At 36.5% G+C, this 26,321-nt stretch overlaps 2 protein-coding genes across 2 annotated transcripts; one reads left to right on the top strand and one right to left on the bottom strand.

The window, feature by feature from the left end:
- Positions 1–4,457: 4,457 nt before the first annotated feature.
- LOC136259328 (adhesion G-protein coupled receptor D1-like) lies at positions 4,458–26,288 on the bottom strand. The gene is made up of 18 exons (XM_066052822.1): positions 26,273–26,288; positions 26,066–26,224; positions 24,792–24,864; positions 24,608–24,707; positions 20,306–20,406; positions 20,121–20,250; positions 19,961–20,067; positions 19,223–19,331; positions 17,000–17,153; positions 16,884–16,950; positions 16,758–16,824; positions 16,617–16,705; positions 16,442–16,568; positions 16,340–16,381; positions 5,371–5,448; positions 5,272–5,317; positions 4,830–4,940; positions 4,458–4,765 (listed from the first exon to the last, which is right to left on the bottom strand). The coding sequence occupies exons 1-18, from the start codon at positions 26,286–26,288 to the stop codon at positions 4,542–4,544; spliced, it is 1,800 nt and encodes a 599-aa protein (XP_065908894.1). The 3' UTR covers positions 4,458–4,541.
- On the top strand, positions 6,490–13,602 carry LOC136258012 (NACHT, LRR and PYD domains-containing protein 4A-like). Its single transcript, XM_066051309.1, has 2 exons — positions 6,490–6,844; positions 10,244–13,602. Exons 1-2 carry the CDS (start codon positions 6,543–6,545, stop codon positions 13,317–13,319), a joined length of 3,378 nt encoding a protein of 1,125 aa, XP_065907381.1. The 5' UTR covers positions 6,490–6,542; the 3' UTR covers positions 13,320–13,602.
- Positions 26,289–26,321: the final 33 nt, after the last annotated feature.

Raw genomic sequence — 26,321 nt, 5'->3', positions numbered from 1 at the left:
TCAGCTACAAAAAATCACCCTGTAGAGACATCAGCTAGAAACTAGACACAATGTAAGGAGTTCAGCTACAAGCAATCACCCTGTAGAGAGTTCAGCTAAAACAAATCAACCTGCAGAGAGATCAGCTACAAACAAATCACCTTATAGAGAGTTCAGCTACAAACAGATTACCTGTAGAGAGATCGGCTACAAACAAATCAACCTGCAGAGAGATCAGCTATATACACACAAATCAGCTTGTAGAGAGATCAGCTACAAACAAATCACCCTGTAGAGAGATCAGCTAGAAACTACACACAATGTAAGGAGTTCAGCTACAAACAAATCACCCTGTAGAGAGATCAGCTACAAACTAGACACAAAGTAAGGAGTTCAGCTACAAGCAAATTACCCTGTAGAGAGTTCATCTACAAACAAATCAACCTGTAGAGCAATCAGCTAGAAACAAATCACCCTGAAGAGAGGTCAGCTACAAAAAATCACCCTGTAGAGAGATCAGCTAGAAACAAATCACCCTGAAGAGAGGTCAGCTACAAAAAAATCACCCTGTAGAGAGATCAGCTACAAACAAATTGCCCTGTAGAGAGATCGGCTACAAACAAATCAACCTGCAGAGAGATCAGCTACACACAAATCAACTTGTAGAGAGTTCAGCTACAAACAAATTACCCTGTAGAGAGATCGGCTACAAACAAATCAGCCTGTAGAGAGTTCAGCTAAAACAAATCAACCTGCAGAGAGATCAACTACAAACAAATCACCTTATAGAGAGTTCAGCTACAAACAAATTACCCTATAGAGAGATCGGCTACAAACAAATCAACCTGCAGAGAGATCAGCTACACACAAATCAACTTGTAGAGAGATCAATTACAAACAAATCACCCTGTAGAGAGATCAGCTAGAAACTAGTCACAATGTAAGGAGTTCAGCTACAAGTAAATCACCCTGTAGAGAGTTCAGCTAAAACAAATCAACCTGCAGAGAGATCAGCTACAAATAAATCACTTTATAGACAGTTCAGCTACAAACAAATTACCTTGTAGAGAGATCGGCTGCAAATTAATCAACCTGCAGAGAGATCAGCTACACACAAATCAACTTGTAGAGAGATCAGCTACAAACAAATCACCCTGTAGAGAGATCAGCTAGAAACTAGATACAATGCAAGGAGTTCAGCTACAAACAAATCAACCTGCAGTAAGATCACCCACAAAAACGCACTTGTACAGAGTTCAGTTACAAACAAATCACCCTGTAGAGAGATCAGGTAGAAGAATTCACCTTGTAGAGAGTTCATTTACAAAGAAACCATCATATAGAGAGTTCAGCTACAAAGAAATTACCCCGTAGAGAGTTCAGCTAGAAGAAATCACCTTGTAAAGAGTTTAGCTACAAAGAAACCATCATGTACAGAGTTCAGCTACAAAGAAACCACCTGTACAGAATTCAACTACAAACAAATCACCCTGTATAGAGATCAGCTAGAAGAAGTTACCTTGTAGATAGTTCAGCTACAACAATTCACCCTGTAGAAAGATCATGCTAGAAGAAGTCACCTTGTAGAGTGTTCAGTTACAAAGAAACCATCATGTAGAGAGTTCAGCTGCAAACAAATCACTCTGTAGAGAGTTCAGCTACAAAGAAACCGCCATGTAGAGAGTTCAGCCTCATACAAACCACCTAGTAGAGAATTCAACTACAACAAATCACCCTGTAGAGAAGAAGTTACCTTGTAGAGAGTTCAGCTACAAAGAAACCACCATGTAGAGAGTTTAGCTGCAAACAATTCACCTGTAGAGAGTTCAGCTAGCAACAAATCACCCCGTAGAGAGATCAACTGGACGAAGTCACCTTGTAGAGAGTTCAGCTACAAAGAAACCATCATGTAGAGAGTTCAGTTGCAAACAAATCACCCTGCAGAGAGTTCAGCTACAAAAAAATCACCCTGTAGAGAGTTCAGCTAGACGAAGTCACCTTATAGAGAGTTCAGCTACAAAGAAACCATCATGTAGAGAGTTCGGCTATAAAGACACCACCATGTAGAGAGTTAAGCTGCAAACAAATCACCTGTTACAGAGAGTTCAGCTACAAAGAAACCATCCTGTATATAGTTCAGCTACATTTCAAGTCACCCAGTAGAGAGATCAGCTGCAAAAAAAATCCTGTGGGGAATAATGAGCATGTAATAAATATATGTATATAATTTGTATAATTACTAATAAAATCAAAAATAATTGAAGTACTAAAATTCTTCTTTAAGTTCTTTTCTTCTTCCTGTGGTAAAGAAAAAAACACATGGGTTAAAAAAGCCCCAAAGCCAGCCATAGGCCGGCTTTGCAGTATACAAATACAAAAAGAAGTGATATCTAATCAAAAACAGCCAAGCTGTAAAAAAAGGTGCGGCCCCCATAAAGGCCATGGTGAAAAAAGATGTGAAATCCAAGGTGGCGGCCAAGAAATGGCTGTGATGGTAGGTTAATGGTTACATTTTAATAACGGCAATTCAGGTGAATTTTGTGCCGCTTGGTCTTGGCACCAAATTCACCTGAATTGTTGTTATTAAAATGTAACCATTAACCTACCATCACAGCCATTTTTTGGCCGCCACCTTGGATTTCACATCTTTTTTCACCATGGCCTTTATGGGGCCGCACCTTTTTTTACAGCTTGGCTGTTTTTGATTAGATATATATAATTTGTACATTTATTGATAAAATCAGAAAAATTTAAAGTATTCATCTGCTTTATCTTTTCTTCTTCCTGTGGAAAAGAAAAAAAAGTTAGATTTAAAAAGCCCCAAAGCTGGCCATAGGCCAGCTTTGGGGTATACAAATACAAAAAGAAGTGAAATCTAATCCAAAACAGCCAAGCTGTAAAAAAAAGTGTGCAAAAGGCTATGGTGAAAAAAGATGTGAAATCCAAGGTGGCAGCCAAGAAATGGCTGTGATGGTAGGTTAATGGTAAAAATTTTAATGACAACAATTCAGGTTAATTTTGTGCCAAGACCAAGCGGCACAATAATTCACCTGAATTGTCGTTATTAAAAATTTTACCATTAACCTATCATCACAGCCATTTCTTGGCTGCCACCTTGGATTTCACATCTTTTTTCACCATAGCCTTTTTGAGGGCCGCACACTTTTTTTACAGTTAGGCTGTTTTGGATTAGATTAAAGTATCTCGATCTTTTTTAATGGAATTGTGTGATCTGCAGATTTTCCTACTGTTAAAGCTTTATAATCACCTCAAAATGCTAGCGTAATTCCTGATTCCCACACATACCTATTATGCCCGAAATTATGCCGGCATAATCGCCACATCCCTAGCAGGTATAAGCCCTTTCACTATATACTTTTTAGCTATATATTCCTTGTTCACTACTTTTTTTTCTTTGTTTCCTAATCCAACTTTAAAATTCCTATTTCTTCTTCGACATATTTGTTTAACTTGTAACATGATTATGACTAATAAACCTGTGCATAGTGTATCAAAAGGAAGAATGATGCCAGACGTGCTATTAAATTGATTTTGCATCTGAACACGTACCCCAACTATCAATTATTACTCAAAAGTAAAGGGCTATTATGCTTCATTTTCAGCTATGTTCAGCCAGAAGGACCTCTGCAATCAACAAAGTCACAACGGAAAACTCAGATGATTCCCATTACAAACGTTAGGAAGCCATCATGTGGTGTTACCATGAATCAACACTTTGTACTGTGAGACACAAAGGGGGACACATGAAGTATACATTATCAAGCCCATAGCTTTAGTGGTTGTTGAGTTACGCCCATCTGAAGGCATCAGACAGGCAGCTAGTTAGTCATTCAGTCATGCAGTCAGTAGAAAATTGTGCTAAATTGAAAAACAAATATAATTCCGAAGCAATATAGTGGAACTAGTGTTTTTGGCTGCTCTGTAGACACTTTTGTGCTTACTTATACATAAATAATACTGCCTATATGCCATGAAGGTATTGTGAGACTGGTTTTGGGGTGATACGTATTTATTGTACATGATATTTTGGCCAATAAAGCCCAAATCTTCATGATCATTAATATACAATATTAACGTACTGTATGATGGGGCCATGTGATTTTGATCATGGATATAACATAAGTAGGAACAACAACTTTAATTTACTAGCCATGAATAAACTAATGTTGTAAATATGTTAGAACAATCAATTAAACTTGTGCTTGAGTATATTATAGCTAATTCTGTTTCGTATCTTATAAAAAATTTTAACTGCCTTACAAAACATGGTATTTAAAGAGTCAAGAAGAGTCACACACTTCTCTATTATAACAGTAGTGACAGAATCGAAGTTATTCAATCATGATCAATCATCACTTGTTGTACACATGTATCTTTCTACTGTACTTTTCGTATGCTTAGCTATATATAAGGTTTGATTGTGGTTCATTATTAATGAAACCTGAAAAGGAGTGTAAAGTATGCAGCAATTCATGTACAGTACAGCTATGAGCAATATGTATGTGTGCAAAAAGTACATGTGTAGTTAATATTCCTCGTCATTATGGTACAAGGGTTGCCTCTTCATTCCCATTTCTTTTCAACCCAGCCTCAGTATCAACACCTTTAAATGTTGATACCTGCTCAGTGACACTTTCAACTATTGATTTGTCATCTTTAATCTCATCAATACGTTTCTTCTTAAGACTACCAACATTGTCTTCATTACTTGATCCCTTAAAAGTCAGTACGGTTGTCTGGGGTTCATCATCCTGTATACTTTCATCTGTTAGTAGTATATGTGTATATGAACATGTTTAATATACGTAGAATGAAATGCTCCACTGTACCTGACACATTACTGCCAAATTCAATTTCAATTTGGGATTTCAATTTGTTTTCAACTGTACCACTGTTTGTAGATGCCAAATCTTTTCTATGTATTGAATTATTTTCTGGGGCTATACAAAAACACAAAGTGAAGAAATGTAAACTTCTGATCATGACAGTCAATAGGTTCTTCTGGGTTAGTATGAAGTATAAATAGTGGACCTGAGGACCAGGAGCCTAGCTGGGGACCAACTTTACTAGAAATATTATAAACTTCACAACGTTTGTACTTATATACTAGCTGACCTCTACAAAACACATGTCTATATAAACTTGCACAGCTAGCAGAGGTAGCTAAAAAAAATTGTGAAGCATATAACCCAAGAGGGTTCGGTCCTTGCAGATCCCCGGTCCTCACCCAGAGCCACTGTTTATATGATTATATTCAACCTACATACTTACTTCTATCCTTCAATGTTCCTCCCATGGCATATGAACTACCTCGTCCCTATATCCAATGATGGAATTTTTTTTGTGATTGTTAAAATATTAACTACGTACTGAACGTATCCTGTTGTAAATACTATACATTCCACCTGATCTCCATATATGGTAACGTTCCCTGAGTGTTGTACCAACCTACAGTATGTTACAAAGCATTGCCAACTTTTATACTGTTAAGGTGATTGTCACCTGTTTGTTTCTCAGTACATGATTCAGAAATATGAAGACACCCTAAGAAATAAATATTGAATAGTTCTTTCTTGTTGCTTACAGTTTGTTTTTCTTGCATAATTGCAAGGAATTGAGTATTGCAAATATCCATGCAAATACTTCAGTATTTTCATTCACAGCAAGAATACCAATTATCCATGTCAATCCAAGCAATGGCAGAAGAACTATTATTGCCTTTAACAGTTCCCTGAAAAATAATTGAAGTATAAACACAACTATATTGTTGTTTAATACTTACTTTGCTGTGTCTTTATTTGTAGAAATAGTATTGTCATTTCTACTGGAGTATAAAACTTTTAAAGTAATCCCCAAAAACATAAAATTTATCTGAGACATCAAAATTACACCTAAATGAAGTTTTAACAGTACTAAAATGATCACGTGATGCCTTGGATACACCACAAGATGAAAATAGAGAACAAGCGACTAAGTGTGGCTGAACATTAAAAAAGATTGTGACATTCCAATGCCTTCAAAGGATAGCTAAATGTGCACTGCCAGAATACCAGAATTCAATGGATACGTCAGTGTGCTCAACTAATTCTAGTGTGTGTGGCATAGCAGATGGATCGTGCACAGATACAACTAAGCCTGCATAAACAGGTGGATAGATAGAAAGCATAACTGCACAACTACACATTATCAGCCTAAGGGCACAGTTTATGTATGTTGTGCTTGTTCACTCCATCAGGTTGTATGGGATGGATGGCAGTTTGTTGATCTCACTCCTGGCAAAGGTTACAGGTTGAGAGCTCTGCAATGGATTAGCTCAGATACTATACCTCTGTGGCTAGCTACATTCCACCATAGTAGTATATTCTACGTACCCGTAGGTGCGTAGAATATACTATCTATTTGTATTATTGCATTGTATTAATGCTTTACAGTGACCAGCACTGAAGGTCTATGATTCCACTTATCCTGTTCCTGGTAGAAAGCACGTGATCCAAGTCAATAACTTGTATAAGACCACAGCAAACATCCCACAGATTTCCATCATGATGTGCCCATGGAATAATGTTCAGTATAGAGAGCTAGAGTCTCTACGACTGTCTTGTATAATTTCCAATCATTGCCCGAGGCGCCCGAAGAAAGTAATCACGAGACCACGGTGTACGATGAGTAAAACTGTTGCCGTTGAGGAGTTAGTAATTCGCAAATATGATGATGATTTTGTTCACGCTGGTGACTGTATGTGTGTTTTGTACAAACTGGAATCAGAGCATCTGCGGCTGGAGTTTAATCGAGATTCCACGTTCTTAGAAAGGATTAAGAAAATGACCTGTGAAGCTAGGAACAGGTTAGTGTTATCAATAGACTGGTTTAATGACCATAGTGTATACTAGATGGAGTACTAGATAACACTCTGTCTTTGACCACGTCCCTTGCTTCAAACATACACAAACTCCTTTGATGTACTAACCACAAGGTGAAACAGCAAGGGGGTGACACACAGGTACTGACCGTAGATATACCTGCTACCACAGTCAGTTCATATCCAGTCAATACTTAGTCTGGCAGTGCTTGCCCCTGGAAGGGTCTGCATGGTCACTCTAGCATTCAAAATTTATGGCGTGTTACAGAAAACAGATTAGCTACACCTATCAGATTTTGTTATTGGTAATTACAAAAATTTTGTGACATGTTTTAGATTTACAATAGATACTATAGAATTACATAATACGCAGAAGAGTTTGTCACGAAGTTTTGCTAAGATGCGTTATGATTTAGGCTTCTTACATACAATAGGGTGTTCTTTAAAAGAACAAAAGATGGAGACAATAAAGAGCCTTCATATCAAGAAGTTTGTGGACATTTGCTGTACTTTTGTCAATGGCAAAAATGCCAGCTGAAACAGGCATGTCCAATACATTCCGATTGAAAAACCATTAAAAATTAAATTAATTATCGTGTATCGCCTACCTCGAGTCTGTTTAGTAACTTTCCAAATTTGATCATGTAGAGAAACTCTCTGCGAGTACATATGATACCAAAAGAAGTCCAATTCACGGAAATTTAAGTGCGTCGAAATGGCCTAAACTGACCGGATGTAGCAAATTTCCCCATACATTTTGTATTGGGCATTTCGGGGGCATACAATAAAAGGCATAATAACCCGCAACACGTGATAGATACCTCAGATTCCGAACAAGATTTGGAAAGAGCAGTGAATAGCGATTACGATGAGCTATAGCAAAAGGAAATCAGAGGAAATTTAAATGCATCATTTTAAGGTTTAAGGTTGAAAATCACTTTCTATGGCGAATTGAATGGAGGATATTTGGAAGGGAATGCTACGAGGTATTTGGATGTCTTGACAGCCATTAACCTTCACTACATCAGCGTTACTATGAAACAAAATCACTGTGAATTAGTTCTGCAGGTTAGTTTGCAAAAATTAGTGTTCTATGATTAAGCCAAATTATGTCCGTTCCATGTAAAAACTTCTTCATATGGTAGTTAGAACTAATGTATTTGTGATGCTACCTGGAAAGTATCTTTGATTGTGTTAGCCCCAGTGTTAGCTGACCCATTTCTAGAACTACTTCCTTAGTATGGTTGTTAGATGTGCCATTCTTACTACCATTATTGTGATGTCATTGTTTACTTACATTCCATTGTTTACTTACATTCCTCTGTAATGCTAGAGTGACCAGACCCTTGTGAAGGGGCCAGTGGTACTGCTAAGTCAATAATCAAAAGATGAAACCCACAATATAAAAGTATAAATATCTGTTGCTAAGATGCAGGTCACACCCACCGGAAAAAGCTCTAAGTCACAGATCTCAGTCAGTTAAGACTTTGTCTGTGGTCATACATCTACATGACACCCACTTGTGGCTGATCTAGAGGGCAGTTGCCACCCACCATGCATAGCCATGCAAACATGCATTACAGTGCTGAAAATGATACATAAAGCAGTTAACTATACATTTTCTATTTTTAGTTGTATACTGTATGTATCAGCTTTGACACTGAGTTAGGTCTGCTTTATAGTATGACCCAGATTGGATCACATGTAAAATTGAATTGGCAATGTGGAGATGCACTAACGCCTCATACACTAGTCCCAGCTTCTTTCATGAGCCACTCACATTTATCAGGATTCACCTTTAGGGATTATGTGTGGACATACATGGAGTAACACCCATTTATCAGTGGGAGTTTTTCAGTCTGTAAGTTTGCACGAATCCATGCAGACATCTTTTCTGGGTGGTGTGAAGATCTTGAATGGTGGTTTCTGGCCTTGTGAAGGATCTGGCTTGACAAGAATCAGTGGTTTACCGGTGGACAATCTGATAATGTTGGCTAGACTGATTTTGATACATATCAGCCACTAAAGAGCCAGCACAGCCCTGTAATCTTGTGTCTGGGCTCCAGTCGTGGTCTGCCTCCATTTTGAAGTCTATCTCTTGCCCACTCCACCACCCCCTACCCCTTTGTGAGCACTCGTGATGCTACTTCGCTCATCCAACTGCTCAGACTTTCTATCTTATTTGGCGGGAAACTGCTACAAGTACTGGAAGTGGTCTGAAAGGTAATAGATTGATGCATCTTTTGTGTAAATTTCATATGCGTGCTTGCTATCCTTGGCAAGTTATGCTGACTTGAATTCTTTAAAACCGTTTATCTTGAAACTTCTAATGTGCGATTTAGATCGTTTTTTCCAAAATCCAGTCACATATTATTATTACTGTACTTGGTGTACAAATTGATGTGATTATGTAAATGTTCTTTTTTTTCCCACCGGCCCTAAAGGCACTCCCTTCCACCCACACGTAACTACTTTTGTAAGCCATGCCCACTTATCTGTAATGTGTGATATTGTCTGTAGGTATGGAACCACACGTAATCAAAAATTAGAAACTTAGGGATACAAGGCATTAAAGGGAGGTCATCTACATAATTATGTAGCTACAGTGTATATTTATAGTGGATATTTAATTCTTACTTCTAGAGTATATAGCCATGACCAAAGCAGGGAATAAATATCTATGTATAGGTTATTGCTATTTCACAAATCCACTATATTAGAGACCTGAGGAATGGTACAATAATCACCGAGAGCTTCTATATTAGGGACCTGAGGAATGATGTAATAATCACCAGAGCTTCTATTTTAGAGAGGAATGGCATAATGATCAGAGATTATTGTATAATTCCTCAGGTCTAAAATAGTGTAGATACTGTACCCAGATGTCTGTAATCCATCCCGCTGAGCTGTATCAGCCACCTATGGCTGTCTTGCTCAGTAATAAAATCCAAATCCAACTAAATTAGCTACAACTGGTGCAGCTCTGACCCTTGCTCTGGTCTCTGCCAGTAATGGTGGTTTCCTGATCAGATTAGTGCTAAAATAACTCACTGGTAGGCTTCCTAAACAAACATGATTATCTTTAATGCTTTCTAACAACACCTGGCGATGATTTTTGATGGCTATTGTGACTATAATCCGATGAAGCATGTGGCAATTTTCATCACGGGGTGATATTTTTGGCCAAAGCAGTCCAAACATGACACACTACCATGTATCTTGATTTTTAATTATGCATTAATTGAACACAATTAAATGTGTAATCTGAATTAATGAATTCATTACACATGCCATCATATTCATATTGTTGATATACACTGTACTAATCTTATTAGTAGTATATAGGGAATGGTTACATGGTCATGTATTATCTTTATGTGATAGAGAACTGATTAACAGTATGAGTGACTTAATATCAGTACATGGAGTGAAATGCTTTAGTCAGTTTCTGATAGTATTGTCCAAAGAACATTGTTACGAGCAATTCATTACCAGAGTTATTTTCTCATTTGCTATTTTCAAAAATATACATATCATCTCGGAATTCCTAATAACAGATAAAAGTGCCTTTAAATTATTAGAATGTCATGTTGTTGCTAAAGAAAGTAAACTAGTATATGAAGAAATGAAGCAGTGCACTAATAAAACTAGTACAGCAAGCTGTTTTGAAACACTACTAAAAACTGAGACATTTGAATTTCATCTTGCAGTGCTCAGGTTCTTGGCTACTACGGATCACACTGATGTACTTAAAACAATGATACAAAGCATTCTTGACATGGATATTCCAATCAGTATCATAATACAAGCTTTGCCAGATAAAATATCTACACCTTTACAATCAGTTATTGCAAGCTTGCAGCAGAAAGACAGCTCTTACATTAATCCAAGTATCGCTTTAGCTGACATCAAAAACTTACAACTTAAGCCTAGAGAGGTAGATTGTAGTAATGAACAATGTGATAAAGAACGTGACTTTAGTGATATTATAAGAAACCACCGCAACAGTAGACCAACTCATAAAGAATTGGCAAAATTTGTTATCCCATACTGTTCTTCTCAGTGGAGAATCCTCGGTGATCTTTTGGAAGTACCTTCTTACATTTTTGATAATATCCAGTCTAACTTTAATCATGTTGAAATCTGCTGCAGGGAAATGTTGCACACCTGGCTTAGGAGAAGTGACAGTGTATCTTGGGAAAACCTGCTGACAGCTTTAAGATCACCTGTGTTTAAATTTCATCATCCTCATCTAAAAGACAAACTATCATTTCCTCATTACCCTCAATCATCTCATCTTGGTGTGTATGAAAAGTCTTTGAGATCTAAATACACTTCACAAAGAACATCATCTTGTGGAGATTGGCCACCAAAACCTCATCAGCACTTTATTGATTTACCATTGGCTAGGGTTCCTAAGGAAATCAGTAAGCCAAAGTTTGATAACCAGTTTTTACAATATCATGAAGAAAAGGACTATGAAATTGAAAAATTAACCTCTTATAAACAAATCTTTCAGTGCGAAGGCAGTGATGGCTGCCGTGTAATTGTGATAGAAGGAAATCCAGGAAGTGGCAAAACAACATTAACATACAAATTATGTAAGGACTGGGCTGAAGGTAGTATACTGCAGCACATATCTCATCTAATACTGCTAGTACTAAGAGATAACAGAGTCAATAGTGCAAACACTTTAGATGAAATTATTCAAATTGATACAGGTAGGGAAAATGCCAATCATATAAATCAAGATCTAATTAGTTTAGATGGGAAAAATGTCATGGTTTGGTTAGAAGGGTGGGATGAGCTTGCTCACAATAAAAGGCAAGAGTCTTTGTTTTCTGATTTAATCTTATGCCGCATATTGACACAAGCTACTGTTGTTATTACTACAAGGCCAGCAGCATATGAGACCATCCCACAAAACAGTATTATGCATAAAATTGAAATATTCCAGTTTACACAGACCCTATCACAAAAGTACATTGACTGTAGCTTTGCTGAAAATGACGTTAAAATGCAATTTAAAGATGAAATGAGTAGAGTTCCTAGTTTACAGACGCTAACATATAATCCCATGAGTCTTGCCATTCTCATACGTGTTTTTAGTTACAGCTATAAATTACCAGAAACGATCACTGAAGTGTACAAGAAATTTCTGCTAATGTCTTTACGACGCTACAATATTAAAACATTCAACGACACAAAAACTCTCACCAGTTTGTACAAATTACCAGAAGAGCTGAACAAAATATTGAATGGCTTAGAACAACTGTCTTATATGTTACTGTGGGAAGATAAACTTGTTTTTAGTGATGAGTTAGTTTCTGAGATGGTTTTTCAAGGTGATGCAGTTCCATTAGAGTTTGATGGAATGGGATTATTTGAAGTCCATGACACAGAATATGATATAGGAGTAATTAAAAATTACAATTTTCTGCATAAAACTATTCAAGAATTGCTAGCAGCTTTGTATTTATCTAAACTTGAAAGCACGCAACAAGAAAAAGAAATGAAGAGTTTGTTTGGGAATATTAAGTTTGAAATGGTTTGGCTATTTTATATTGGATTAACCAAATTTGAGCTAGTATCTGTTAGCAATGTGTTTCCTGGTGTAAAGCCTGAATCCACACAATCATTTCAAAGAGAACTGAAAGTGTATACAGACTATCAAAGTTTTGATGAAGCATTCTATGGTTCCATTTATCATTGCAAACATCTCATAGAATTAACAGTATCACCAGAGTTTTTCATTGTATTAATTCTTTGTTGTTATGAAGCTCAATGTCCTAATCTTTGCAATGAATTTATTAACCATTTCTTTTCAACTGATGCTTGTTACATTGATGTACCGTTCTCAGCTGCTACACAGCAAACAATGATTGCACTGTCATATTTTGTATCACATTCCAATAAGAATTGTGCATTACAAATAGCACCTGTTTTTAGTGGGCTGACATTACTGCTCACTTACCTTACCAATCCTAATAAAGTACGTGGAAGATTATGGCGATTGATGTACGATGTGCAGCCAGGGGACTTTAGCAATCTGTTAACACTGGTCCAAACACAGTGCTACTTACAGTCTCTTACTCTTCCATTTAGTTCATTTACTGATAGTGAATTTATTGAGTTGTGTGAATGCTTAAAATATAACAAAACACTACTAAAACTTGATCTTGCATATTGTAATATCACCAAGGAGAGATTAATGGTTTTGAGGAATATGTTACAGGTCAACACCAAGATCCAATATCTAGCATTACAAGGCAATGAATTTTCAACATCAGATTTAATAGACTTTATGAAATCATTACTCAGCACTAGTACATTACAAGAACTTCGAGTAAGTGTAAACAAATATCGGCAAGAAGTTAAAGATTGCATAACCACAATAAATGCAAACAGAAGTAAAGTGGGAGTGAATAGCAAACTCAATGTAGTTCCAATGAAAAGATAACATATTTGATGTTACTAGCTATATAGTGTCCAACACAACTAAACAATACAGGTTCAAAAGGTTTTATTACAGCAGATTGAAACACTAGTTGTACACTTACGTACATGTGAAAGCAGCTACTGTAGTAGTATTATTTATAGGTAAATCAAATACTGTAAAACTTGATTAGACATGTATATAGTTATGTGCTTTTACATGTAAGTTTATTTCATTTTACACTTGAATTTTACAACTTATTTTAATGAATTTAGAAATCATTTTACCAAGGAACTGCAATTTTGCAATTGACCATATTTTGTGAAGCTTTATGCTGTGGTATCATACGTATGGTAATACTGTATCTAAGGAATCATGGAGGTTTACACACTTCTTGCACACAAAAAAATATATTGACCCGAAACCTGCCTCACAATACCTTTATGACACCTTGGCAGTATTGGTTAGGTAGAATCAAGCCCAAAAGTGTCTCCAGAGCAACCTAAATGCTTCCAATAATTTGCTACAGATTTTTTTTATAAAACAAGCATAACTTGATACTTTGTCTACGATCCCTAAGTAATAGACACAAGTTGTTTACTTGATATATATGCACAAGCACAAGGGCCACAGACCCAAGTGCACATGTGTATATATCTAGCATGCAGTCCTTGTGCTGAAACAAGAGAGGTTGCCTATACCTGCAGATATACCAATGGACATTGAACCCATATACTTCAGTTGGTTATAGCTATACTGAAGTATAGGGAATATATATAAACATCCACTATTATGTCTGCAGGTATAGGCCCTTTCACTATATACTTTTTAGCTATATATTTCCTTGTTCACTACTTTCTTTTCTTTGTTTCCTAATCCAACTTTAAAATTCCTATTTTTCCTTCCACATATTTGTTTAACTTTTAACATGATTATGACTAATAAACCTGTGCATATAGTGCATCAAAAGGAAGAATGATGCCAGACATGCTATTAAATAGATTTTGCATCTGAACACGAGTCGTGCCCCAACTATCAATTATTACTCAAAAGTAAAGGGCTATTATGCTTCATTTTCAGCTATGTTCAGCCAGAACACTATGAGAAGGACCTCTGCAATCAACACAGTCACAACGGAAAACTCAGACGATTCTCATTACAAACGTTAGGAAGCCATCATGTGGTGCTACCATGAATCAACACCTTGTATTGTGAGACACAAAAGGGGACACATGAAGTATACATTACACATATGTACTAGTCGGGCTCAAGCAACATCTAACAGTGACATATATATCAAGCCCATAGCTTTAGTGGTTGTCGAGTTACGCCCATCTGAAGGCATCAGGCAGGCAGTTAATTAGTCAGTCATTCATGCAGTCAGTAGAAAATTGTGCTAAATTGAAAAACAAATAAAATTCCGAAGTAATATAGTGGAACTAGTGTTTTTGGCTGCTCTGTAGACACTTTTGTGCTTACTTATACATAGATAATACTGCCTAGATGCCATGAAGGTATTGTGAGATTGGTTTTGGGGTGATACGTATTTATTGTACATGATATTTTGGCCAATAAAGCCCAAATCTTCATGATCCTTAATATACAATATTAATGTACTGTATGATGGGGCCATGTGATTTTGATCATAAATATAACATATGTAGGAACAACAACTTTACTAGCCAATAGTAGCCATGAATAAACTGATGTTGTAAATATGTTAGAACAATCAATTAAGCTTGTGCTTGAGTATATTATAGCTAATTCTGTTTTGTAACTTATAAAAATTTTTAACTGCCTTACAAAACATGGTATTTAAAGAGTCAAGAAGAGCCACACACTTCTCTATTACAATGGTAGTGACAGAAGTTATTCAATCATGATCAATCATCACTTGTTGTACACATGTATCTTTCTACTGTACTTTTCATATACAAGATGTATGCTTAGCTATATATATAAGGTTTGATTGTGGTTCATTATTAATGAAACCTGAAAAGGAGTGTAAAGTATGCAGTAATTCATGTACAGTACAGCTGTGAGCAATATGTGTGTGTGCAAACAGTACATGTGTACTTAATATTCCTCATCATTATGGTACAAGGGTTGCCTCTTCATTCCCATTTCTTTTCAACCCAGCCTCAGTATCAACACCTTTAAATGTTGATACCTGCTCAGTGACACTTTCAACTATTGATTTGTCATCTTTAATCTCATCAATACGTTTCTTCTTAAGACTAGCAACATTGTCTTCATTACTTGATCCCTTAAAAGTCAGTACCGTTGTCTGGGGTTCATCATCCCGTATACTTTCATCTGTTAGTAGTATATGCATATATGAACATGTTTAATGTACGTAGAATGAAATGCTCCACTGTACCTGACACATTACTGCCAAATTCAATTTCAATTTGGGATTTCAATTTGTTATCAACTGTACCACTGTTTGCAGGTGCCAAATCTTTTCTATGTATTGAATTATTTTCTGGGGCTATACAAAAACACAAAGTGAAGAAATGTAAACTTCTGATCATGACAGTCAATAGGTTCTTCTGGGTTAGTATAAACAGTGGACCTGAGGACCAGGAGCCTAGCTGGGGACCAACTTAACTAGAAATATTATAAACTTCACAACGTTTGTACTTATATACTAGCTGACCTCTACAAATCACATGTCTATATAAACTTGCACCGCTGGCAGAGGTAGCTAAAAAAATTGTGAAGCATATAACCCAAGAGGGTTCAATCCTTGCAGATCCCCGGTCCTCGCCCAGGGCCACTGTTTATATGATTATATTCAACCTGCATACTTACTTCTATCCTTCAATGTTCCTCCCATGGCATATGAACTACCTCGTCCCTATATCCAATGATGGATTTTTTTTGTGATTATTAAAATATTAACTACGTACTGAACGTATCCTGTTGTATATACTATACATTCCACCTGATCTCCATATATGATAACGTTCCCTGAGTGTTGTACCAACCTACAGTATGTTACAAAGCATTGCCAACTTTTATACTGTTAAGGTGATTGTCACCTGTTTGTTTCTCAGTACATGATTCAGAAATATGAAGACGCCCTAAGAAATAAATATTGAATAGTTCTTTCTTGTTGCTTACAGTTTGTTTTTCTTGCATACTTGCAAGGAATTGAGTATTGCAAATATCCATGCAAATACTTCAGTATTTTCATTCACAACAAGAATACCAATTATCCATGTCAATCCAAGCAATGGCAGAAGAACTATTATTGCCTTTAACAGTTCCCTGAAAAATAAATGAGGTATAAACAATACATTGTTGTTTAACACTTACTTTGCTGTGTCTTTATTTGTAGAAACATTATTATCATTTCTACTGGAGTATAGAACTTTTAAAGTAATCCCCAAAAACACAAAATTTATCTGAAGCATCAAAATTACACCTAAATGAAGTTTTAACAGTATCAAAACATACCAACATAATTGTTACTATTGGTCCAATAAAAGCTGCAATTGCTCCATCCTCTGACTCAATCCAACAACTACAGTATGATTGTGTATAATAACAATACAAAAGAGTAATGGATGGGAATACACTTACTAATCGTCATTTCCATAATGTTTATGAGCTAGTCCAAGTGATATTGCAACAATAGGAATAGCTGGACCTAAAGAAGTTGAATGAATGTATTATTTGTTAAAGTGGCAGGTGTTTACCCCAGCCCAAGATGAAGAAGAATCGTCGACAGTTCAGTTTATTACCAAACACAGTTACCAACATCATGTAGAGCATTATTCCTTCACATAACATCCAACAGAAAGCAGAAGTGAAGAAATATTGTAGAAGAGCTGCTACCATGATACACGTGGCCTAAAAAACAAAGTAGCATAGTGTTGTATTAATTATCAGGGCCGGAGGAGGGAAAATTGAGTTGGTCAGGCCATTGACTATAATGTTGAAATTGCTACTATATACATGCCAATGAGAGGAGCTGTTGCACAGTGTGCAAAGCACACTCTGCGAAGTGCGAAGCGGCACGAGCATTCTAGGGGGGTCTGGGGGCATGCTCCCACAGGAAATTTTTGAAAATTAGACACCCAGATATGCAATTTTAGTGATATTTCACTGCTAGCTAGCTATATAAATATGCTCAAGCCTATCTGTTGTTCTGCAGACTTTCTATACTATGTATAATTGTAGACCTGACATACAGGGGACACAGCATGAAACTTGCTGTATGGTTCATTTAGTTATAGCTAGCAATTAGAAGTTCAAGGGGAGTCTGGGGGTTGCCAACCCCCAGGAGTTGCAGAATTTTGCAATTTAAAGGCTTGAAAATGCCTTAAAATTTAAAATTGATGTTAAATTTTAAAGTAAAACTAGCTAGCAACTTGCAACTTTCCCACCAAATTTCACAGAGAACCCATGCAGCATGGCCCCCTTTAGCTAGGATATAAGTACTATACAGTGCATTCACACAGCTACAATAAAAAGCTACACAGCTACAAAAATACAGTATACTACTTTACTGGTTTGTATGAAGTTAACAGATCATCACGTAAATATACTGGTTGACAGTCACGAGACCAATTAGTATTCGAAAATGGCACGATGTGGGTAAGACTGAGAGTTTGCTCAGTATCTCGACAGGACGAGTGGGTAGTTTAAGAGGAGTGATTTCTACTCAACATCTCATCCAGATGGCCACCATGTAATGTATGGGTGTACAGCTTCTTGCCGTGGAATGAGTCATCTGGTTTGTCACTGCCAGCCCTTCTCCCAGTAAAAGAAGTCAAGAGAGACAAACCAAGGGATGCTAATGATTATTTTATGAAGATTGAATTGTGATATAAGTGTGCTGGTTTAGAATCAAAAAAGGCACCTGCCTTACACGTGATAAATGCCAACTGTCAGCACACGTGATAAATGCCAACTGTCAGCACACGTGATAAATGCCAACTGTCAGCACACATGATACTGTATGTAGAACCCACAATCATTTCTGTACAAAATGATACGAATGCTGTAAGGTAATTGGAGGTACTATACGTGTAGTTCTGTGCTTTAGTTAGGCTGAGAAACTAGGTAACTACTCGTGTCATGCATTTTCGATAACGTGTAAGATGTACGTAGCTACATGTAGATGTGATCGTCCAAAGATTGCAGGAGAGTAATGTAGTTCAAGTTGGTCAGCTAGTTGGTTCAACTACAGATTATTGGTCCGGCTCGGGCCTGACCAACCGGACCGTCTCCTCCAGCCTTGATTATGGAGCCATTGTTCTTAATACATTGTGCAAGAGGATTAAAGCCAAAAAGAAAGTGTTATACATGAGATGCTAGTCATGCTATAAAGTGCAGTAATTATACGGTACCACGTCATCTCCATTATTTACTCTTGTAATGCTTTGTAAAATATCCATCAACTCTCCATGCATGAGTTCTTGTGTGATACCCTCCTAAGTTACACTACGTAGATCTAGTGAAAGGGACAGTGGAGCAGGTCAAGGAATAAAAGAAAGGGGCTGCAACAATAGCAATGAAATTTACACAATGGAGGTAGAAGCTACAACATATATGAATGATATTTTTGGGGGTCTGGGGGCTTTCTACCAGCATATTATAAAAGTATATTTTAGATGAGTTATTGAATCAGATATTTTAAGTAGCTACTTACTATTTTCAAAAGAAATATAAAGTTACTGTTGTATTAGTGTGGTTGACTGGTATCTCGATTTTTTTTACAAGCATTGTCCAGTGAAATTGGGGGAGCCCATTTCCACTGCCCATGTCTGGTGATGACAACCCTTACATCACCCTACTGTAGTTGGGATGTATCTGTTATGCAAATGCTTATAATTATAGAGGCCATGCTCAGCCTTTATTAAAATGCACATCAAACTTCTTTCATGCATGCACAACCAATGCATTTTACAACTCACCCAATATTCAGTTGCAGTTTCTATACCAGCAAGGAACACCACAAGTCCCAAAGCAAGTGCAATACTCAAATTGAGATGTATGAAGAGATGATTGATTCTATCTTTGGTTCTGGTACAAATGTATGATATACAATAATTTAACTATGTGACCAGCTGAGCAAAAACCTGTTATTTTTGCAAAAAAATGATTTTACTAAGTATAATAAGCGTGCTACATAGAACTTTACACATGCTTCAATTGCTTTGGTACAATTTGAAAGAAGGCTCAACTCAACAATTATCAGATTCACCCGTTCATGGAGTGTAGAAATTGTTTTATGTTCGTACAGTAAAAGGCACATGCAATATGGGTGCTTAGTGTAATATAAAGTATACCATAGTCTTTTCTTTGTTCTTTGTTGGAATTGTCTGCATACAGAGGAAAATAAGGGAAACACTATACTTTAGCCTGTTCAGTGTAAGATTGAAACAAGTCTAGCCCGCATATCTCAGTTCACTAGTAAGTTAAGGTGGATTAGTTAAGCATCTGTAATTTTTTTTTTTTGTCGCATAGTTTCTGCTGTTTCAATTAACTGTCAAGCATTAGAACTGAAAGACTATTCATCATAAAAGGATGAAACATTGGCAGTCTACTCCTTTGTTACTATAGATAACAGAAAAGTAATAAAATGGAATTTGAGGAATGTGCAAAAATGGCAGGTTTTGTGGTCAGCCAGTCACATATTATATTAACCATACCTCGGTATAACGTATGCTAATATGACTATAGCAAGGCAGAGACACACAAGAGATATAGCACATCCAATAACTGAGATTAGTGATAGTGCCTTGTCCTCTGTAGAAGGCTACAAGTGTTGGTAACATTAAGCAATTGGTCTATGAAATTGTAACTACTTACTGATCTGTCTTGTATAGTCACCAGTACAGCAAAACTAGTCAAGTGGGTAGTAAAACAAGTTACTCTTGTTTCGTTAGAATTGTCTTTGTCTAACTGCACTCCTTCATGTGACCAACCACCAGCCTGATCACTGTGTCGAAGGATGGTACATGTAATGCACACAAGTTTTGAATAATTCGACTTACAGTTTGATGTCCAACATGTTGTGATCATAAAATACACATTTCCTTTCTTGCAACGCTGCTGAACTAGTTTGCAACAAATTTGAAATTTGTGATCTGCTTTTCTACAGTGTAAATAAGAAAAGATATTGTAACTACATACTTATATACTGCCACTATGCAGTTGAATAACTGACAAAGATTTAGGAATTTATTTCTTCTATTATAGCTGATTTACCAACTGAAGGCCATGACTGCATAATTTTAGAGAAACAACTGTAAAACCAACAGTGAGAACTAATATATACCAACTATATAACTTTGTCATCACACTAGAGACCTGATGAAGAGGGAAAGCTCACATGGACAGGGTTTGGTTCTATAGACTATAGTATTTTAAAAAGTGAAGTAGGGATGTATGCAATAAAAAGTAGTGAAACAACAGATGAATGATGGTGTTACAGCATAGTTTAGTGGGAAAGCCCCTGCTTTGACATTGAGCAAAATAATTGTTATAGCTTATGTGCCAAAGTAGGGACTTTCCCACTGAGCTATGCTGTAATACTATCATTCATCTCTTGTTTCACTACTTTTTATTGCATAGATCCCTACTTCACTTTTAAATTAACAATTTTTAAAATAATAATTTGTTTAGTATTTTGCAGTAGCATAGCTAGCTACAATATAACTTGTGACTGTTCTAGCAAACAGTACGGTAGTACTCTTTAAGCAGGGATCTCCTGAAAATGACGTGTGCCACCTAAAATTCCACCTTTTAAAATTATTCTAGAGACATCTTACACTGCAAAATCACCCTTACAGAATAATATTAGTCCATCTAACATGAAATATAGTATTAAAAACAAGAAAACACTTACTATAGTATGTTCATGTTGAGCTGAATCCTGAAAAACAGCTAAAAATTAAAAGTGGATTTTTTCTCAACAGAGTTAACATTTCAGCCAACCAGATGATTATTGGTAACAGCAAAGGTGCCAACGACACGTATGGTTTGGCTCCATTACAAGTAGGGACCCGCCGATTATGCTCATAATTTTACCTATTATGCTATGCTGCACTGCTCAAAAATTCACCTATTATGCTTAAAATAATGCTCAATATTTACCTATTATGCTCGATTATGCTCAATGTTCATGCTTTAGTTCATATGCTTTGCTATTAGTTTAACACTGTATAGAAAGAAAAAAATGAGTGGCTGGAACACAAATAATAAATTCTTGCTGCATGTAAGAGAAAAGATCGATATACTTTAATAGAACAGTCAGTTTGATGATTGTTCTATTAGAGTTACTGATTGCTCTATTAGAGTATATCGATCTTATTTTGCAATTGTCATTTTTCCAGCAAGAATTTATACTATCTTACAAATATTTAACCTATTATGCTGGCATTATGCTCAATGCTTTTAGGTACCTATTATGCTCAAAATTATGCCAGCATAATCGGCGGGTCCCTAATTACAAGTTCGGGAAAGGGCTGTAATGGCCACTGTACTTATATGGCTTCCCCATAGGAAATGTATTGTGAAAATTTTGATTGACTATAAATATTATGTCAAACATTTGAACAAAAAGATTTTGAAATATTTTTAGCGGGTCAAGGAGTACTACAAATTAGCCAAATTTCAAGATCGTGTGTAATTGCATCCATGAGTTATTAAATGTTTTTGAGGATTCAGCTCAACGTGAACATACTATAGTGACCGGATATAGAATTTTTTTTTAAATCTCCAAAACTTGAAATTTCGTCTAACTCACTCACTCACTCACTCACTGACCACAGTCACAAGCCTAGAGCCCAACTGAAGCAGCATATGGTTACCATTGTATATATGCCACAACAACAAACTCACTGGTGAGATGTGCCTTTTGGGGCTCTGACGAGCATACGCCCTGTGCACCTTGTCTCTCCTTTTATCTTCAATCAGGTTGGTTGTCTTCTTCTTCAAGCATCGAAACCATACCGAGGCATTAATTTTTCGTATCAACTATCAACACTTTTCTGTAGACACCACAAAATTATTTCAGAAAGCGCTTATGCTGCTAAAAAAGCAGGGAGCTTATAATTTCAAGTGTTGCATGTGAAATCTATGGTGAAACATTAAGGCTGCTGAATTGTCACTTCAACTTTTGCCAACTCCTGGACGACAAAGAGATTTGTTACTTAATAGACGGACTGATACTCGACGGCTTGTTCCTCTGAACGCACTGACTCAGCCGGACGATGAGATCAGCGAGTGATTGGATAGTACTCGAGTGGAAATTGTATTACTGCATCCTGTTAGTCGAGACTAAGCTCCAGACAACTGAAAGGGCCTGTTTGTTCGAACAACTTCCAGTCCAGATGAATAGAACGCGGACCACCGTACTGAGACAGGTCATAGATCTGAGCACCACTGCTAGCTACTACGATCAAAGGTAAGCTTTGCATGCCACTACAGGCCTATGTGCTTCCAATTTTGGCACAGAATGTATTGTAATAAGCTGTACAGGAATGTAATAGCTAGCTCACAAGTTACACTGTAACTATAGTATGTTCATGTTGAGCTGAATCCTGAAAAACAGCTAAAAATTAAAAGTGGATTTTTTCTCAACAGAGTTAACATTTCAGCCAACCAGATGATTATTGGTAATAGCAAAGGTGTCAACAACAGACACGTATGGTTTGGCTCCATTACAAGTTCGGGAAAGGGCTGTAATGGCCACTGTACTTATATGGCTTCCCCATAGGAAATGTATTGTGAAAATTTTGATTGACCATAAATATTATGTCAAACATTTGAACAAAAAGATTTTGAAATATTTTTAGTGGGTCAAGGAGTACTACAAATTAGCCAAATTTCAAGATCGTGTGTAATTGCATCCATGAGTTATTAAATGTTTTTGAGGATTCAGCTCAACGTGAACATACTATAGCTGTGCTACAACGAAATAACTAAACAAACTAGTATTTTTTTAAAATGAAGTAGGGATCTATGCAATAAAAAGTAGTGAAACAAGAGATGAATAATGGTATTCATAACTCGATGGGAAAGTCCCTACTTTGGCACATTATCATACATGACTGTTGATACATGACTGTTGTATTAGAGTAACTGTTGTATTAGAGTATTTCTCGAATCAGTCAAGAAGTAAGACCAATAAGGGGTGAGGTCATTTTGTTTACTGTTAAGCAAACAACTAGTTTGTTAAGAGGTGTGGTTTCCGTACTCTATCACTATTAGTCCACCTAGATCTTTAATTGATGGGCATGGTCGCGAACCAGCAGGATCCCAATCGTGAACTTGCAGATATCTAGCTAGTATATCTCTTATAGTAGCACTAGGACTGAAGCGCTTCTGAAATCCAGCTCTGAAATAATTCTGTGGCATCTTATTATGTTGCTGAAAGAAAGTGTTGATGTGGAAAATCATATATATATATATATATATATATATATATGTGACCAGGCCTGTGAAAACAGGGCATGTGGGCACAAACTACACCCCCATCACTTTATAGGTCATAGCTCAGTAGTGGAACAGAATATTTGCATTCTGTGACTTGCATCCTAAAGCCAATTAAATGCTTACTAAGAGCTGAAAATTGCATTACCATAGCAGGATGGTACAAAAAGTTGTGATGAAAGTTTGAAATAGTAGGGAAAATCATGTGCCAACATGCCCTATTTTTGCAATCCCAGTCACATATATTATCTATGGGAAAATTAATGCCTCGATATGGTTTTGTTGGATGAAGAAGAAGACGAGCAGCCTGATTGAAGATAAAAGAAAAGACAAGGCGCAGAGAGCCGACACTCGTTGGAACCCCAAAGGGCACGTTCCACTGGTGAGTTTGTTATTGTGGTGTAAAATGGTGGCCATGCGCTGCTTCGTTTAGCCTCTAGCCTTGCGACTGTAGTCAGTGAGGCAGGCAGTGAGACTAAAATTCAAGTTTTGGAAATTTTAAAAAAAAATTTATATCCAGCCACCTGAAAGTGTTTTGTTATATTTTATATATTATATGGACTAGTACTATTCTGTAAAGTTGATTTTCGTCACATAAAATGTCTCTAGGGTGAGTTTTAATGGCAAATTTTTGGGTGGCACACGAAATTTTCTGGGCAATCCCTACTTAAACGGTACAGTAGTATTTCCATTACACTACACAGAGCTGGTTACTATGGACAAAATTTAGATATATATAAACAGTAAGGAAATTTTTGACCTGAAATCAACAATAGGTAGAAGGTGTGATTGCCATACCGTACATCAGGTAAGAAAAGTTCATTGCATAGAAGTGCACGTGTATGAACAACTTATATTACCACGTCAAATGTCATCATTATGGACTGCTCATCACTAACATCAACAGATACAGGTAAAAGAGCTGAAAATATTGGAGATATCCGTAGAATGGCATCAGTTCTGTAAAAAATAGAAATCCTAAGTCTATATGTGCATGGCTAGGCATATACAGCAATCTAATAACCTATAATTATGACCTCTTACCCATTATTAGGATTTGGTAGCTGAAATGAGTCATCTCTGAGAACTGTATTAGTGATTGAAAATCCTGTAGTGTCTGTATAAAATTGCATGTAATATGCTGGCTATAGTTACCACATTAAGCTACAGTATATGAACTGTACAAACAGATACTTAAGGGTGCTCTGTACAGTCCGCTTATATGGCTTCCCATGAAATTAAGTTGTTCTATAACTTACAAATGGTTTTAGCAAATGTTCTGTACTTTTTTACTGGATATAAGCTAACACTAGTACACAGTTTAGTCCAAACCCAACTGCTTAGAACAGGAGTTACAGTTTATACTAGAACTAGTCCTACAGTTTACGCACAAGAGCCTTGATACTTTTATGATACACTATGCTAAACAGCACAAACCATTGTGCATTTTTATTTTTGTCTTTTAGCTTCTCAATCATCACATATTTATCTTTCGGGTTGACACTCCCAGAAATCCTTTTCTTTACTTCCACTTTATTCATCATCTGAACTTGCTATTTAAAAATGGAAAACGCTCTTCTTTGGCAAAATTACTAAAGTAGCTTGTGTGAAAATTTCATGTCTATTGAATTAAAAGTGACGGAGTAGTTCTAATTTAAGTGATAGGGTGTAGAATAGCAAGATGCGTGCGCTTGTTGCTATGGGATACCTAATTTACAGATACTTAAATGCATCAACATGTCACAGACTAATTAAGTGACCATAATATTCTTTTAGTGCAAAACAGACTATGTCTTGGGAAGCCTTGTACTAACTGTACAGAGCACCCATACAATTTTGTTTTTGTGCAATAGTGGTTTCATGGGACATAAATTGGAGCCAATGCTTATTCCCAAGGCTCCACTTCCAAGATGCGGCTTTTTTAAAGGCTATGGATACTATACAACACTTATAGAGAAGCTGTTAGCTTCATTAAGGCAGATGTAGAGGCATCTTTCCAGCAGCACTCTCTCCAGCTGAATCATGCAAATGTAAAAAAAATTCATTTAAAAAATGATATATAGAACAATTGATAACTCTAATAGTACATTTATTACAATTCAAATTATGGGGCAGTTCAAGATCTTTAATAGAAACATTGCCACTGATGTATAAAACTCCTTTTGGCCACTCAAATGCAGCAGTTTATTTCACTGCTAAATTTAAAGATAACTACATTTAACACTATAATTATCCTTGACTATCTGCATCTTGATGTGTGCCCCCTCCCTGGATCTACCCCTCCTGTACTATTCTTATTTAAAATACAAAACACATACTTGATGGAAGCTGCTCCATAACATGTTGTAGAACAATATTAGGAATCATAATCTGAGTATCTCCTCCAGTGAAGCTTGTTAAATCATCTTGTTCATCTGGGAACACATAAGCCTCTCCAGCTTGTATATTTTCATTGGACAATCGTTGTGCTTTGACAACTGTAATTGATGCAATGTAAATTATTTACATGTTACATTTGCACTTACCAAAGTTTCTCTTCATTTTAATTACTCTTGTTGTTTCATTGTTAAGTGT

The sequence above is a fragment of the Dysidea avara genome, chromosome 6 (genome assembly GCF_963678975.1).
Source record: "Dysidea avara chromosome 6, odDysAvar1.4, whole genome shotgun sequence".
NCBI classification, from domain to species: domain Eukaryota; kingdom Metazoa; phylum Porifera; class Demospongiae; order Dictyoceratida; family Dysideidae; genus Dysidea; species Dysidea avara.
Note: the sequence above shows the minus strand (reverse complement) of the source record. Positions and strands in the feature narration are given on the sequence as shown.